This window comes from Hyla sarda, chromosome 1 (assembly GCF_029499605.1).
Source record: "Hyla sarda isolate aHylSar1 chromosome 1, aHylSar1.hap1, whole genome shotgun sequence".
NCBI lineage: Eukaryota > Metazoa > Chordata > Amphibia > Anura > Hylidae > Hyla > Hyla sarda.
In genome coordinates this window covers 589924746-589940811 of record NC_079189.1, presented here as the reverse complement: position 1 = coordinate 589940811, position 16066 = coordinate 589924746, and the positions used below count along the sequence as shown (strand labels likewise).

The following is a 16066-nucleotide window of genomic DNA, read 5'->3' as shown; positions in this document are numbered from 1 at the left end:
TTGGTCCTTAAGGAGTTAACTAACTTTCCACACCTAACACCCATTGACTTCAGATATAGTTTGTTCCTAGCTAGATCTTCCCAGTGAATTAGTGTTCAGAATCTTTCATCAAGGGGTGTGATATCTCAATCAAACATTATTAAAGCACTAAAAACATATAAATCAATGCTATAAATGCCAGCAGTACATAATAGGGTGGGGCACCAAAGTGCAATTTAGCAAAAGGCACTATGGTGAGCTGGGGCGTTGCAATAGTGTAGCAGGGTCTGGTGGTATTAACCCTGTGGGGTAAGGTGTTATTAACCCTTGATTATTCGTGACGCCAGGATGTGGTTCTTCCGGTGTGGTAACACCGTCAACCAACCCAAAAACGGTCTTCAATAAAGGAATGTCCACAACAGGAATTATGCAAGAACTGGAACTTTTATTTGTAATTCTTAAAGGAGTACTCAAGAAGGTGCCGGTGTAGTGAAGAATTGTGAGTCTTGAAGCGTTCTCACACTGCCGCTCAGCCTATCGCCGGCCGAGTCGGGACTTCGCTGCCGCTGGTGATTGGCTGAGTGCAGTATGACACGCCGACCACCGTCAACCAGGAAGAGGATGGCGGTGGAGTCCGGAGCGGGTTACCGGAGGCACCGGGGGAGCGAAGGAAGGTATGTACATCTTTATTTTTTTACTGCTGGCAGTATGGAGTACAATTTTCCTATTCTGGAGTACTCCTTTAAGAAACAGTCTTTACAGTTATGCAGTTCCTCTAGAGGCAACCAGGACACAGGATACTTCGCAGACTTGCTGGGACTTGTAGTATTGAGAATATCTATGCAGGCCACTGTGCCACTAATATTATTCTTGAGTTTTGAAGTGGCTGCAGGTTCTTTAGGCTGTGGCCTAGCTGAGATGAGATTGCAGTATACAGGACTTGTGCTTTCTTATGAATCCAGGAATCAAGAGAGCTAACAGAGAGACTACAGCCCCTTATATACCAGGGGGCTGGACTAAAGCCCATTGGTTGCAAAGCCTTTGGTTCCTGTGCCCATGGAACTCTGGGTATGTCACATGACAGTGCTTCACATGACTAATACTTCTGTACACGTTTGTACAAACTTTATATATAATGAACAATATGTACACAATATATACAATGCATTTATATGAGACAATAGAAGGTGAGCAAAGGGGTGAACCCTGCAGGAGAGCCCTATGGGCTGCAGGGACTCTTCCTGAGGGGACTTAGGGAGGGTACAGGACCATGTCCTGTATTGGGACACCACAGTACTATGCAGCCTAAGACCAGCACTGTCTCTATTTCTCAGATGAGAGCAGGACTAGTATGTACAATATATCAGTCTCAAAACCAAGCTGTTTAGCTCACAGAGCATTGTCTAGACTGGATACAATTGTCTCCACTTCTCAGCTGAGAGCAGGACTAGCTATGTACAATGTATCAGTCTGGAGTCCAGGATGTTCAGCTCACAGAGCATTGTCTAGACTGGATACAATTGTCTCCACTTCTCAGCTGAGGGCAGGACTAGCTATGTACAATGTATCAGTCTGGAGTCCAGGATGTTTAGCTCACAGAGCATTGTCTAGACTGGATACAATTGTCTCCTCTTCTCAGCTGAGAGCAGGACTAGCTATGTATAATGTATCAGTCTGGAGTCCAGGATGTTCAGCTCACAGAGCATTGTCTAGACTGGATACAATTGTCTCCACATCTCAGCTGAGAGCAGGACTAGCTATGTATAATGTATCAGTCTGGAGTCCAGGTTGTTTAGCTCACAGAGCATTGTCTAGACTGGATACAATTGTCTCCACTTTTCAGCTGAGAGCAGGACTAGCTGTGTACAATGTATCAGTCTGGTGTCCAGGCTGTTTAGCTCACAGAGCATTGTCTAGACTGGATACAATTGTCTCCACTTCTCAGCTGAGAGCAGGACTAGCTATGTACAATGTATCAGTCTGGAGTCCAGGTTGTTTAGCTCACAGAGCATTGTCTAGACTGGATACAATTGTCTCCGCTTCTCAGCTGAGAGCAGGACTAGCTATGTACAATGTATCAGTCTGGAGTCCAGGATGTTCAGCTCACAGAGCATTGTCTAGACTGGATACAATTGTCTCCACTTCTCAGCTGAGAGCAGAACTAGCTATGTACATTGTATCAGTCTGGAGTCCAGGATGTTTAGCTTACAGAGCATTGTCTAGACTGGATACAATTGTCTCCACTTCTCAGCTGAGAGCAGGACTAGCTATGTACAATGTATCAGTCTGGAGTCCAGGATGTTTAGCTCACAGAGCATTGTCTAGACTGGATACAATTGTCTCCACTTCTCAGCTGAGAGCAGGACTAGCTATGTACAATGTATCAGTCTGGGGTCCAGGCTGTTTAGCTCACAGAGCATTGTCTAGACTGGATACAATTGTATCCACTTCTCAGCTGAGAGCAGGACTAGCTATGTACAATGTATCAGTCTGGAGTCCAGGATGTTTCGCTCACAGAGCATTGTCTAGACTGGATACAATTGCCTCCACTTCTCAGCTGAGAGCAGGACTAGTTATGTACAATGTATCAGTCTGGAGTCCAGGGTGTTTAGCTCACAGAGCATTGTGTAGCCACGTGCCATAATCAGTGTTGATCTCTCAATAACATACCCATCTCCAGCTGTTCTTCCTATCTCTGACAGTTCAATATCCATATTGCGACAAACTGGCTTTGGATCTTTGTCATCACAGACTTCATCGGAATAATCCCCACAGTCATTGTCCTCATTACACACCAGCTGCTGCTTTATACATCTACCTGTAAAGACAAAGCTGCATCTATCAGACATTTTCGGTGTATACTGTATGTGTGAATGTGCCATAATTGTCTTGATGGGAATACCCCTTTAATTTTATTCTAGTGTAACAATTCCTGTTATATATTGTTTCCTTGTTTATGTTTCTATACTTTTACGCAATAAAACATTTTATGGGAAAAGATAAGCTTGTATATACTTTTTTAGACTTTGTTATTTAATGAAAAAAACTAAACTTATTTTATTTTAGTCCAACTCTGGGATTTTAGCTTGCGATCCTCAGATGGACTTCTATATAGCAATGTATTGTGTCTATCTCACAGACATGCAATAGGTGAAGATCCCCGGGACACTAGTTCTCAGGAGAAAACAATCGGTGTCCAGAAGCGCTCTCTCCTCTATGTCAGCTCCCTGGTTTAGGATTCTTGTGGTGGTTATATGAAAAAGTAACCAGACTCGGTGGAGTAAGTTATTAATTGAATTTTATTGATAAAGATCACAGATAACGCGTTTCGAGGGGTGGGACCCCCTCTTCGTCAGATCCAATTTTTTTTCTCCTGAGAACTAGTGTCCCGGGGATCTTCACCTATTGCATCTTCCAGACGTCCAGGATCCACAGGATGGCACGGTGGAAGCTTAAAGGAGTAGTCCAGTGGTGACTCAGTGGTTTACAACTTATCCCCTATCTTAAGGATAGGGGATAAGTTGCAGATCGCGGGGGGTCCGACCCCTGGGGCCCCCCGCGATCTCCTGTACGGAGCCCCGACAGCCCGCGGGAAGGGGGCGTGTCGACCTCCGCACGAAGCGGCGGCCGACACGCCCCCTCAATACAACTCTATGGCAGAGCCGAAGCGCTGCCTTCGGCAATCTCCGGCTCTGCCATTGAGATGTATTGAGGGGGCGTGTCGGCCGCCGCCTCGTGCGGGGATCGACACCCACTATCTCGGCGGAGAGCCGGGGCCCCGTACAGAGAGATCGCGGGGGGCCCCAGCGGTCGGACCCCCCGCGATCTCAAACTTATCCCCTATCCTTAGGATAGGGGCTAAGTTTTTCACCACTGGACTACCCCTTTAACCTCCCAAACTCAGCGATTCTCGTCTTACCGGCTTACAAGCGCTACATGGTGTTGTGCCCAGTGCATAACACCCCAAGTTGAGCACGTTTCACATTTTCGCTCCTTCTATTAAGGACAACATTTACGGCACATTGTTGCACAGCACATTTTTTTGTTTCTTTTTTTTTTCATATACCGAGTATCTCACAGACATGGTAGACTAATGAGGTGCTATTCCACACTACATTTTAATCCACTTCTTTCAGCATGTACATTAAAAGTATCTAATGGGTTCAAGTGTACCTGTCATTAGCAAAAGATTATTACATACTGTAGATATTAACATTATATATATATTGGTTAAAAAAATGTGTATATTCTTGTCTCGGCAGTTATTGCCTGTGTGTCTCTATAAGGAGTCCAAATACAGGACAAGTGGCGCTCTGTACACTGAGGACAAGCAGGGCTCTGTACACTGAGGACAAGCAGGGCTCTGTACACTGAGGTCAAGCAGGGCTCTGTATACTGAGGACAAGCAGGGCTCTGTACACTGAGGACAAGCGGGGCTCTGTACACTGAGGACAAGCAGGGCTCTGTGTACTGAGGACAAGCAGGGCTCTGTACACTGAGGACAAGCAGGGCTCTGTACAATGAGGACAAGCAGGGCTCTGTGCACTGAGGACAAGCAGGGCTCTGTACACTGAGGACAAGCAGGGCTCTGTGTACTGAGGACAAGCAGGGCTCTGTACACTGAGGACAAGCAGGGCTCTGTACACTGAGGACAAGCAGGGCTCTGTATACTGAGGACAAGCAGGGCTCTGTACACTGAGGACAAGCGGGGCTCTGTACACTAAGGACAAGCAGGGCTCTGTGTAATGAGGACAAGCAGGGCTCTGTACACTGAGGACAAGCAGGGCTCTGTACAATGAGGACAAGCAGGGCTCTGTGCACTGAGGAAAAGCAGGGCTCTGTACACTGAGGACAAGCAGTGCTCTGTGTACTGAGGACAAGCGGGGCTCTGTACACTGAGGTCAAGCAGGGCTCTATATACTGAGGACAAGCAGGGCTCTGTACACTGAGGACAAGCAGGGCTCTGTCCACTGAGGACAAGCAGGGCTCTGTGTACTGAGGAAAAGCAGGTCTTTGTACACTGAGGACTAGCAGGGCTCTGTACACTGAGGACAAGCAGGGCTCTGTACACTGAGGACAAGCAGGGCTCTGTACACTGAGAACGAGCAGGACTCTGTACATTGATGACAAGCAGGGCTCTGTGCACTGAGGACAAGCAGGGCTCTGTACACTGAGGACAAGCAGGGTTCTGTACACTGAGGACAAGTGTCATAGGTAGCGCTGCGGGCAGACTTGCTGGCCGCAAGTGCACCCCTGTTTCTGCTGCCGGCGCCGCTGTAGTTCACATCCTGTGATGTGAACGCATGCGACCGCCGGGTGATCCCTCCCCTCCTCGCTGCTCTGTCCGCTCCGCCTCCTAGGGCGCACGCGCCAGCTCTTTAAGATTTAAAGGGCCAGCGCACCATTAATTGGTAATAACCTATTTCGACCCTATTTAACCCCACACTTCCATAGATCTTTGCCGGATCTTTATGCCTTCACTGACTTAGAAAAAGTGTTCACTTGTGTCTTGCCTTACCATGTATTCTGACCCCATTGCTGCATATCCTGACCTTGCTCCTTTGCCGCCTGCCTTCTGACCTCTTGCCACGTGACTTGACCTTGCTCCAGTGCCGCCAGCCCTGACCTCCTGCCAGTCTTAACTTTGTGTTTGCCTCATCCTCTTGTGCCACTTTATTCCTCGGCTGCCTGTGGGATGAGTCGTATCAGGGATAACGACCTGGGTGCCAACTACCGCAGCAAGTCCATCCCGCTTTACGGCGGGCTCTGGTGAATACCAGCGGCACCTTAGACTCCGCTCCCTGGTACAGCCTATGCCATCATCCTCACAAGTTCAGTGGATCCACTTCACCACAGCAGTAACAGTAAGATCCGGCCATGGATCCCAACTGCCGACCTCACTTCCATTGTGGCCCAGCAGTCCCAGCAAATTGTGCAACAAGCGCAGCAGTTGTAACAATTTTCCGCGATGATACAGCAGCTCATCTCGGCCCAGCAGCAACAACAGCAGCAACAACAGCTGCAACATCCGCAACCTGCTCCAGTGATTCCTCCGGTGTCTGCGGCATCCGTTGGTCCCCCACTTTGACTGTCCCTGCCGACGAATAATGAAGGGAATCCTAAATTGTGCAGGGGATTTGTGACCCAGGGCTCCATGCATGTTGAACTTATGGCCGATCAGTTCCCCGCGGAACATGCCAAGGTGGCCTTCGTGGTTAGTCTACTCTCTGGTAAGGCTCTGGCCTGGGCCACTCCTCTCTTGGACAGAAGCGACCCGGTGACTACCAACCTGCAAGCTTTCTTCTCAGAATTCTGCAGCGTCTTTGAAGAGCCTGCTCGGGCCTCCTCAGCCCAAACGGCGCTTCTGAACCTCTGCCAAGGGGATTCTTCTGTTGGCGAGTATGTGGCCAAATTTTGCACCCTGGCTTCTGAGCTAGACTGGAATAATGCAACCCTTTGTGCCACCTTCAAAAAAGGCCTTTCCAGCAGGGTCAAAGATGCTTTAGCTGCACGGGATCCTCCTTCTACCCTGAGTGAACTCATTCTCCTCTCCATTCGTATTGTATGCTTCGAAGCTATGCAAGTGGACCACGCTCACCTGTTACAGCATGAAAGGTCCCGCCGACGTGCTCCTTTTTGTACTTCTGCGGTTCTCTTGGGTTTACCTTGTTTGCAACTCCATGCACCAGTTCTCAATTGGCAAACTGGTGAAGTCTCTCACTGGGGTCAAGGCTGTCTAAATCACTGCCTGTTGGCACCGCAATTGAAACACTCTCTTCCTTCACCTTCTTCTCTGCTGGGTCTGCACTCTCCTTATCAGGATTTTGCTGATTTGTTTTGCGAGAAACAGGCCGAACGCCTTCTTCCACATAGACCATATGATTGTCCTTTTGAGCTTCTGTCTGGTACCACACCACCCCAGGGAAGAATCTACCCCCTGTCAGTGCCTGAAACGCAAGCCATGTTTCTGTATATTAAGGAGAAACTCCAGAAGGGTTTTATCTGGAAATCCTCCTCTCCTACCTGTGCTGGATTCTTTTTCGTGGAGAGAAGGACGGCTCTCTTTTCCCTTGTATTGACTAGCAAGGCCTCAATAAAATTACCATCAAGAACCGGTATCCTCTACCTCTGATTTCTGAGCTCTTCGACTGTCTGCAGGGCACCAAGGTCTTCACCAAATTGGATCTGCGAGGAGCATATAATTTAATCAAGATTCGTGAAGGAGACGAATGGAAGACGGATTTTAATACACGTGACGGGCACTTTGAGTATGTAGTGATGCCGTTTGGACTCTGTAATGCCCCGGCTGTCTTCCAGGAATTTGTAAATTACATCTACCGGGATCTTCTCTACACTTGTGTCATGGTCTATTCAGATGACATCTTGATCTTCTCTCCCAATTTGGAGGTGCATCGCACTCATGTGCGCCAGGTTTCGCAATGCCTGCGGAATAATTATCTTTATGCCAAACTCGAGAAATGCCTCTTTGAGAAGATGAGTCTTCCATTCCTAGATTACATTGCCTCCAGATGGAGACAATGTAACCTAGGAAGTTGTCTTCTGTACTGAATTGGCCATGTCCTTCTGGCCTACGGGCCATACAATGTTTTCTTGGATTCTCCAATTATTATAGACAGTTCATTCCACATTTCTCCTCCTTGTTATCTCCGATTGTGGCTCTCACCAAGAAAAAGTAATCCCAAGTTATGGTCCCCAGAAGCAGAAGAGTCCTTTAACCATTTGAAATCTGCCTTTGCTTCAACACCTGTTCTCTCTAGACCTGACCCAGAAAAACCATTCTTCCTTGAAGTGAATGCCTCATCAGTAGGAGCCGGCGCCATCTTAACTCAAAAGACCTCCAGGGGTGAAACGGTGACTTGCAGCTTCTTTTCTAAGACGTTCTCGCCTGCTGAGAGGAACTATTCTATTGGAGATCGGGATCTCTTGGCCATTACGCTTGGGTGGTCGTTGATCATTTTTCCAAGATGGCTCATTTTGTACCCCTCCCTGGACTTCTTTCAGCTCCACAGCTGGCGGATCAATTTCTTCAAAACATTTTTCGTCTACATGGCCTACCCTCTCACATTATCTCTGATCGAGGGGGTCAGTTTGTTTCAAAATTCTGGCAGGCTCTCTGCTCCCGCCTCAAGGTCAAACTTGACTTCTGTTCTGCATACCACCCCCATTCCAACGGTCAGGTAGAGAGGGTGAATCAAATCCTCGGAGATTATCTTCATCATTTTGTTTCTGCTCGGCAAGACAATTGGGCCAACCTGCTTCCTTGGGCAGAGTTTTCGTATAACCATCGGGACTCTGAAGCTAATAGAACTTCCCCGTTCTTCATTGTCTACGGCCATCACCCTGGTCCTACTCTTCCTTTACGTGTTCCTTCTGAAGTACCTGCGGTGGATATTTTGTTATGGGACTTTATATCTATTTGGCAAGAAACTCGGCACCCTTTCATTCTTGCTTCCACCTGCATGTAATGGCAGGCTTACAAGAAGAGAAGACCTCCTCCCGTCTTTTCACCTGGTGACAAAGTCTGGTTATCTGCCAAGTAAGTATATTCGTTTCAAGATTCCCAGCTACAAATTGGATCCCCACTTCCTGGGCCCTTTCAAGGTCATGCAACGCATAAATCCTCTTACAAACTTCACCTGCCTCCATCTCTACGCATCCAGAACTCATTTCATGTCTCTCTTCTCAAGCCCGTTATCCTTATTCGTTTTTCTTGTGGGGATGTCTCTTCTATTCCTGCCTCTGGTTCCTCTGACATCTTTAAAGTTAAGGAGATTTTGGCCACCAAGACCGTCAGAGGAAAACACTTTTTCTTGGTGTCTTGGAAGGGGTTCGGGCCTGAAGAAAGATCTTGGGAACCTGAAGAGAACATACTGCACCAAGGTCTGGTTTGTCGGTTTCTGCGGCCCAAAAAGAGTGGGAGACATAAGGGAAGGGCACTGTCATAGGTAGCGCGGCGGGCACCCCTGTTCCTGCTGCCGATGATTGACAAGCCACAAGCCTGCATGGAGCCCTTCTTTTCCCGCCCTCACTTCCTGTATTTGGTCTTCTCACAGAGATACACAGGCAATAGCTGCAGAGACAGCATTTTTTTCACCCAAACAGATACACATTTTTTTAACCAATGTATATGACAAATATAAATTATATTATCTACATTATATAAAAAGTTTTTGCTAACGACGGGTACACTTTAAATGTCCAGGATCAACATTGACTAAGATTAGTGATGAGCAGCAGGTGCCATATTCAAATTCACGATATTTTGCAAATATATTGACCAATATTTGTCCTGTATTTACGAAATTCGCATATTCGCTATGCTCATTCACTTTTTTGCATGCGAAAATTTGCATGGAAAATTTGCATAAAAATTAGCATGTGAAAAAAAATGAAAATTTGCATGGAACATTTGCATAAAAATTTGCATGTGAAAAAAACAAAACCAAAAAATGAATATTCGCCATTACGAATATATAGCACTATATTCTAAATATTCGCGAAATCGTGAAGTGCCGATATTAACGATAAAAATTTGCTTTACAAATATTCGTGCTCAACACTAATTAACACCTTCTGCTGGTGGCATTGGTACAGCTCCTGTGTCTGTGCCTTCCTCATCATGATGTACATTTAAAGCACAGAGTTATGCTTCCTTACAGCATGGTGGGTTAAAGAGCAATTGTACCTTTTGATAGGGGTTGTTGTTGCCAAGCCTCCTAGGTAAATAATATTTTAATCTATTACTAAGATACATTAGAACAATAGGCTGCTTTTTGTGGTGGTTCGGGCCTTCTAAGAGTTGTAGAATTAGGGTGGACAGAAAGCCAAAAGATCGGTAGCACCAATAGTACCTGTTTCACACTCAAAGTCATTCCCGCAGTCAGTCCTATTTTCCTCACAAGGCTTATCTGCTTTGCAGCGTTGAGCTTCTCCTAAGTGGCTGAGACAGCGAGCTCCACCAAACTGGCCAAACCTCACGATGCTTCGAGAACGATACTGGAGGGCAGAGAGTACAGGTTATCTGCTGGTACTTGTAGCCAGTGGACAGCATGGGTGGTGGACTGGTGGGAGTTGTAGTAGCAGCAGACAGCAGGGGTGGTGGACTAGTGTAAGTTGTAGCCAGTGGACAACAGACAGTGGTGGACTAGTGATACTTGTGGCCAGGTCTTGTGAAGACAAAAACTCTTGCAGTTGCCCATAGCAACCAATCATATTGCTTATTTTATTTTTTTAATGAAGGAAGCAATATGATTGGTTGCTATGGGCAACTGCACCAATTTACCTCTATACAGGTTTTAATAAGCCCCCCCCATGTGCTTACGTGGAGCCCTAATTCCTTACATCGGATCCTGGCTATGCCTTACTTTCTTTTAGCACAGACGGTACTGCGCCTGGTTTTCTGCATCTGGTACAGTAGAAAATAATTTTCACCACCTGACTGTGCCCCTGTTCTAGAATGCTTTTTTTTCAAGCCTACAGATGCACCAACAGGCCTGCAGACATCATCATTATCCCCACCACTCCTCTCAGTATTAACTTCTGATGTCTGATCATGGTCTCCTTGCCCCCTTCAGCATACTTTGACCCCCTTACTATGTCCCCACCGTGTCTACCACCACCAGTCCCACTAGTGCTATGCTGACCCACTGCTTCCACCTCCGCCACCTCTGCATCACACTCCAAAGGCTGATCGTGACAACTCCTCCTCGTGGCTTTTGTCTTCTGCTTGAGTTTTTTTCGGGCGCTGATCTCTAAAGAAGGCAGTCGGGTCCGACTGCCTTCTTTGGAGATCAGCGCCCGAAAAAAGCTCAAGTTTTTTCTCTGAGACTGCCTTTCTACCGGACCAAGCGAAGCTATTACCGGATGGGCTGAGGCTGCAGGCTCCATACCCATATCTAGATGACTTCTCAGGTGTTCTGCTCTTAGCGCAACACTATCTGGTAAGTGGCTTTCCACCTACTTACCTATATACCACTGTGACATACTTCACTAGGGGCGATTATCGCTCTTTTCTCTCCTCTTTATTACATATGTCTTCTACTTAGCATTGTAGGAGAGCAAAGACTAAGATGATGGAGTAGACCATCTAGAAATGCCACTTTCACTGTGCCATGTAAGTGTACATACGGAATCTACTGACTCTTTCTGAGATGTTCAAGAATGAGCTAAACAGTCCACAATGGCTGGATTATCCTTGGAAAAAACACACTCCCTGGCAGAAATGGATTTTTGCTGCTACTATCACCAGGCACCTGGCTGCTGCTGCTCAAATGGAAAAAGTTAACTTTCACTGTCAACAATAGGAAGGTGTTTTTTTTTGTAAACCTAGCTAGAAACTCTGTTTTTTATTAAACCCATAAAATACAAGTTATGTGATGTAAAATGCCTATTCAACTTTTAATTTCACAGCTACAAATGTGTATTTTTGTTAGCTCCAGTTATAAATGCTCTATTTTTGGTTAAACACAGAAAATACAGATAAAATACAGGTCGGCCCACTGTACAATGCTTTAATCAAATTACTTTATACTGTATTTGGGAAAGCTTTCAGGGATTGGTAATTCCACAGTGAGTTCATATGTACACTGCTTACTGCTCAGCCTTCTCTCCAAGATGGCGGCCGCAAAACAGTACATATCGGTTTATCTGTTCTTTTAGACCCACCCCTATGCTGTTTCCTGGCCTGGGACATGTATGCAAGCAATTATTGACAAACCTGCTGTCATGTGATCTTGTTGCTGGTTGCAAAGTATGCTGGGATACCCTCACGTCCCTTTCAGTGTTCTTACTTCCTCATCCTATGCTGAAATGGCGCAAAACACCCATGTGTTCCTCATCCCTTCTCTTAACAATTGAGTCGTTGCCAGGCTCAAGTTCTAATATTCGCTGAACCTCATTTTAGCCAAAGTTTTGAATGAGGCTGGGATCTACAGGCTCGACTCGCTCATCTCCAGTGATAACATTCCATCTGCCAGCAGCCTCCACTAGGGGAGCTCTGGATACTGTATAAACAGTATTCAACATACTTTTAAAATCCCCCAAGTGGTGGCTGCAGGCATATGGAATTCTATCACTTAAAGAGTACCTGTCATGATCTAGTGAAGTTTTATAATCCTACCAGTTCACTGCCCCCATCATGATAAACCACCCCTGCCTTTATTTTTATTATTTTTTAGTTTTCTACCTTGATATTGCTCTGTATTTTCTGCTCAGTCTCAGTCACATTCACAGACTGGGAAGGGGTGTTCCCCAGCAGGCGTGACATCATCTGAAGCCATACAGGGGAGAATTTCCTCCCTCTGCTACCCTCTGCTACACACAGCCCAGAGCAGTTCAGTGTGAGATGAGCTATGATCGGATAAGGTTAAAAACACACCCCTCAGCAGTCCAGACTGCATTTACTGATTTTTTACTTCTGCCAGGCCAGCAGGAGTCCAAAGTCTGTGCAAGAGATGGGGTGGGGGGGAATGTGCTCTGAACAAATAGGGAGTCACCTAGTAGCAGCTTTTTTTAAACACAAATAAAATGTCTTCTTTTTTTTTAAACAAAGTACATTAGAAAGATTTTTTTATGTAATAGCAAAATTAAGTTTTAATGATAGTGCCCATTTTAACTCTTTTTCTATGCTTTGTCTTTGTCTAATTTGAAGAAATGAAACAGCATGTCATCCAAGAACTAAAAATAGTATAAAAAAATTATATGATGATTAAAGGTTAAAATTCATTTTAAGCATGATATTATTCTTTCCATGTTAGATATTACACAGTAGTTTACCTTCTTTTCTGTGCATGGGTCACATTCAGACCATTCGCCCCATTTTCCCATCTCACAGTCCACTGGTGCTGAATCATTTACCTCTCTAGTCCTAGAAAGAATAGACATAGCTGTATATAAATTTGGGTAATAATGGGTAGGTTATAATATAATTTTTGTTTTCCCTACTTTCAGTTTATTCCTTCTCTCTCATGCACATTGGCACCTGTTTTAGTAGTGTATTGCATGGATTAGTGTCATGACTGGGGGTGAACAGGGAGAGTGAGCTCTAAGCTGTCCCTAGAAACACTCTCCCTGCTTACTTGCACATCTGCCCTAAACGGCGGATCGACAAGCTGGAGTCGGTCCTTTCCTCCGCTAAAGTGCAATGAGCGTAAAGGTACACAAAAAATACAGTACAAAGTCGGGGACAGATCAGAAACATAACGGGAATACAAAAGCCAGAACAGATATAAATATACAATCAAGGCAGAATAAAGCATACTAACATACAATTCAGAAGCTGGAATCAAGATTAGCAGCAGATATGAATAAATGAACAAGACTAGATATGGAACGAAGAAACAAACAAGATACACCACTCCAAACATGGAGGGACATAAATACCAAAGCCAAATAGACTCCTAGCCAACAGGCCATCTCACAGAGATATAAGAATGCTGGCCTAGAAGGAAACAGAAATATAATACACGGAACAATGGACTGAGAACTGGATGAGTCTGAACAGACTCCACAAAAGTCAAACTCCAAAACATGGAGGAATGCAGATCAAGATAACAAACAGGAATATTATAAAACCAAACTCCATGACATGGAGGAATACAGGTCAGGACTCTAAACAGGAATACTAAATATTGAGCACAGGTACAAGCACAAGTCTCTAAGTGTGAACACAAACTAAGATATGACAAGGTTAAAGCAGAACGGACATACACAATACTAAAATCCGAAAGATGTACTAAAACCAAGCAGGCCGATTCGCCAAAATTTTATTCGATCCGAAATTTATTTGCAGCGAATCTTTATTTAAAATGGCTATTTCCGGGCTACAGAGAGCCTCAATATATCACTTTGCCTTGTCGTGACATGCATAGGGAATGTGCTGGGGTAGTGAAATAATACTGTTATTCAGTATGACATGCAGATTACAGGTGTTGTTATTAGAATCACTGCCACAAAACAGGGTTGAGAGACCATATGGCATCACAATTGAAGAGATTAAAGAGTGAGGTGGCCCAGTATGGGAGGTGTTACATGTGCTCCTGCTGTCCTGTCAGGCAGCCTCCTTCAGTGTCCCCAGGGCCCCCTGAATTAGTTTCCCTATTGTAAATATGTTGTACTGTATGAAATGCATTATCACTTTAAGAGTTATACCATGGGATATACCATGTGCTTGTTACCCAGGAGGTACCAGTGACCAGGTGATCCCAAGACTGACCTATGGGCTCCTTGCTATTCTCCCCCATATAAGCCCTGGGTGGAGCTAGCTCTCTTTGTTTTTTTTGCACCAAGTCATTTCTGAGGTCAGTCGTGCCTAGTGTGTGTGATCCAGAGTTTTGGAGGCCTCAAGTCAAGTCCTGCAGCCACAGTCAAGTGCAAGTAAGCTAAACCTGCATCTTTGTCCTACGTCAGTCAAGTCAAGTCAGTCTCTGTCAAATTGTCTAGTCCTACTACAATTCTTAGCAAGCCCTTAAGGTTTTCGAGCCACTGGTTGCCTCCTTGGGCCCTAGCTGAACTGTATAGACTTTACCAACTGTCTACCCTCAGTAAAGCTACCGTTGTCCGTTGGAGTTTTTATTGCCCCCATGCCCAGGATCCAGCAGTATACCTTTGGGTGTTTTTTTTAGGCTAAACCACACCCTGGCATCACAAGTACAAGGGGTTAATGTCATCTGCACCTAGGGTAACAACATCTGCCCTGCACCCCACACCCTGCCACAAGAGATTTGAAGATTTTAAAGAGATTAACAAGTTTAATGTGCCAGCAGCATGAGGAGATCACATGGCTGCACAATGACACAGCCTGGAGGTGGCGGCAACCTATGTAGGCCACAGAGTAGCATTGGCTTTATGGGCGTAGCAATACCAATTATTGTGCCTAATACTGTATTACCACAAATTGAATACATCAAGGAGATCACATGGCGGCACAATGACAGAGCCTGGTAATTGGAATGAGCAAATTTTAAATCCTTTTTGAGGATTGGAGGGCAAGTCTGGTGCCAGCAGACATGGTAATACCAGCTCCAACTGCTAGAGAGAGGTTGTGTTTCTTTTGAGCTCCAGACTTCCGGGAACTAGGCAAAAGCCACAACAGTGTCCAACTAGCCTCTTACCAGGAGTGTGGCAGCCTCCTGGGAAGGGCCTCCTGCATGTAGTCCCGGGCCTCCACTTCCCATTCTAGGCTGGCAGGGGGGGAAAGCAGCCTGCTACAGCCAACATTCCGGCCTGTGAAAGAAGATCAAGCAGAGTCTGTAGCAATACGGGCTCTGCTTCCCAGGCGACGGCAAAGAAAAAGCCAAGCAAGAAAAGTGTGGCTGATGTGGAGATGTGGGGGAACAGAGGGCCCAGGGAATCAACGGACACCTTCTGTTCCCGTATGACAGCAAGGTTCAAGGAATACGAAGCCTGCGGTAAAGAGATCCATGCAGCAAGGGAAGACCTGAAGCTGGTAAGGAACCTCCATAACAATGGTTCCAAAAAGAAGGAAGGCAGTGGTATCTTCAGGGAGAAGCTGCTAGACGAAAAACAGATTAGCCTCCATGAAAATCCCAGGTAAGGAGGTAGTGGTGGACGATGATGAGGAGAGTAGTGGTAGTGAAGAGGAAGTGCTGCCGGTGAAGGAGCAGGTGGAGGCTATGGTCATAACTGAGAGGATGGTGAAGTTACTGGGGGAGGTAAGGGGGGTGCAGAAGCTAATACAGTGGCTAGCAATAGTGTGGCTGCTGGTGTCTGTGTCACCCCCATCCCTGCTTTCCCCCCCCAGTGAAGATAATAACAGTAAAGGTTGAGAAGGTGGTGAAGTGGCTGGGGGTAGTAAGGGGGGTTCAGCAGTGACTGTTGATGCTGTGCCTGTTGTACCTGTGTCGCCCCCACTCCCAGTTTTCTCCTCAGCGAGGATCACCTGGACGCAGCCCAGAGGGTCGCCCTGCTTTTCAGGCTGCTGGGCCCCCCAAACTGCCAGACCCCGTTTCTGAAGTGGAACGGGGCCAGCATGGAGGGTACAGTAGTGCGCTCAAGATGGAGCCGGAGACCCCGCCAAGTGTCCTGTCGGTAGGGATGGGCAGGCATA

General features: G+C 46.1%; 1 protein-coding gene across 1 annotated transcript in view; it reads right to left on the bottom strand.

The window, feature by feature from the left end:
* The window catches only part of LOC130276217 (complement component C9-like), a 30074-nt gene extending 14901 nt beyond the window's left edge, over positions 1-15173 (bottom strand). Inside the window, exons 1-5 of the mRNA XM_056525288.1 lie at positions 15111-15173; positions 13419-13438; positions 12775-12865; positions 9852-9996; positions 2650-2797 (exon numbers count right to left, since the gene is read on the bottom strand). Of these exons, the coding sequence (XP_056381263.1) occupies positions 2650-2797; positions 9852-9996; positions 12775-12865; positions 13419-13438; positions 15111-15173 (467 nt within the window). The remainder of the gene's footprint in view (positions 1-2649; positions 2798-9851; positions 9997-12774; positions 12866-13418; positions 13439-15110) is intronic.
* Between the last annotated feature and the right edge of the window lie 893 nt (positions 15174-16066).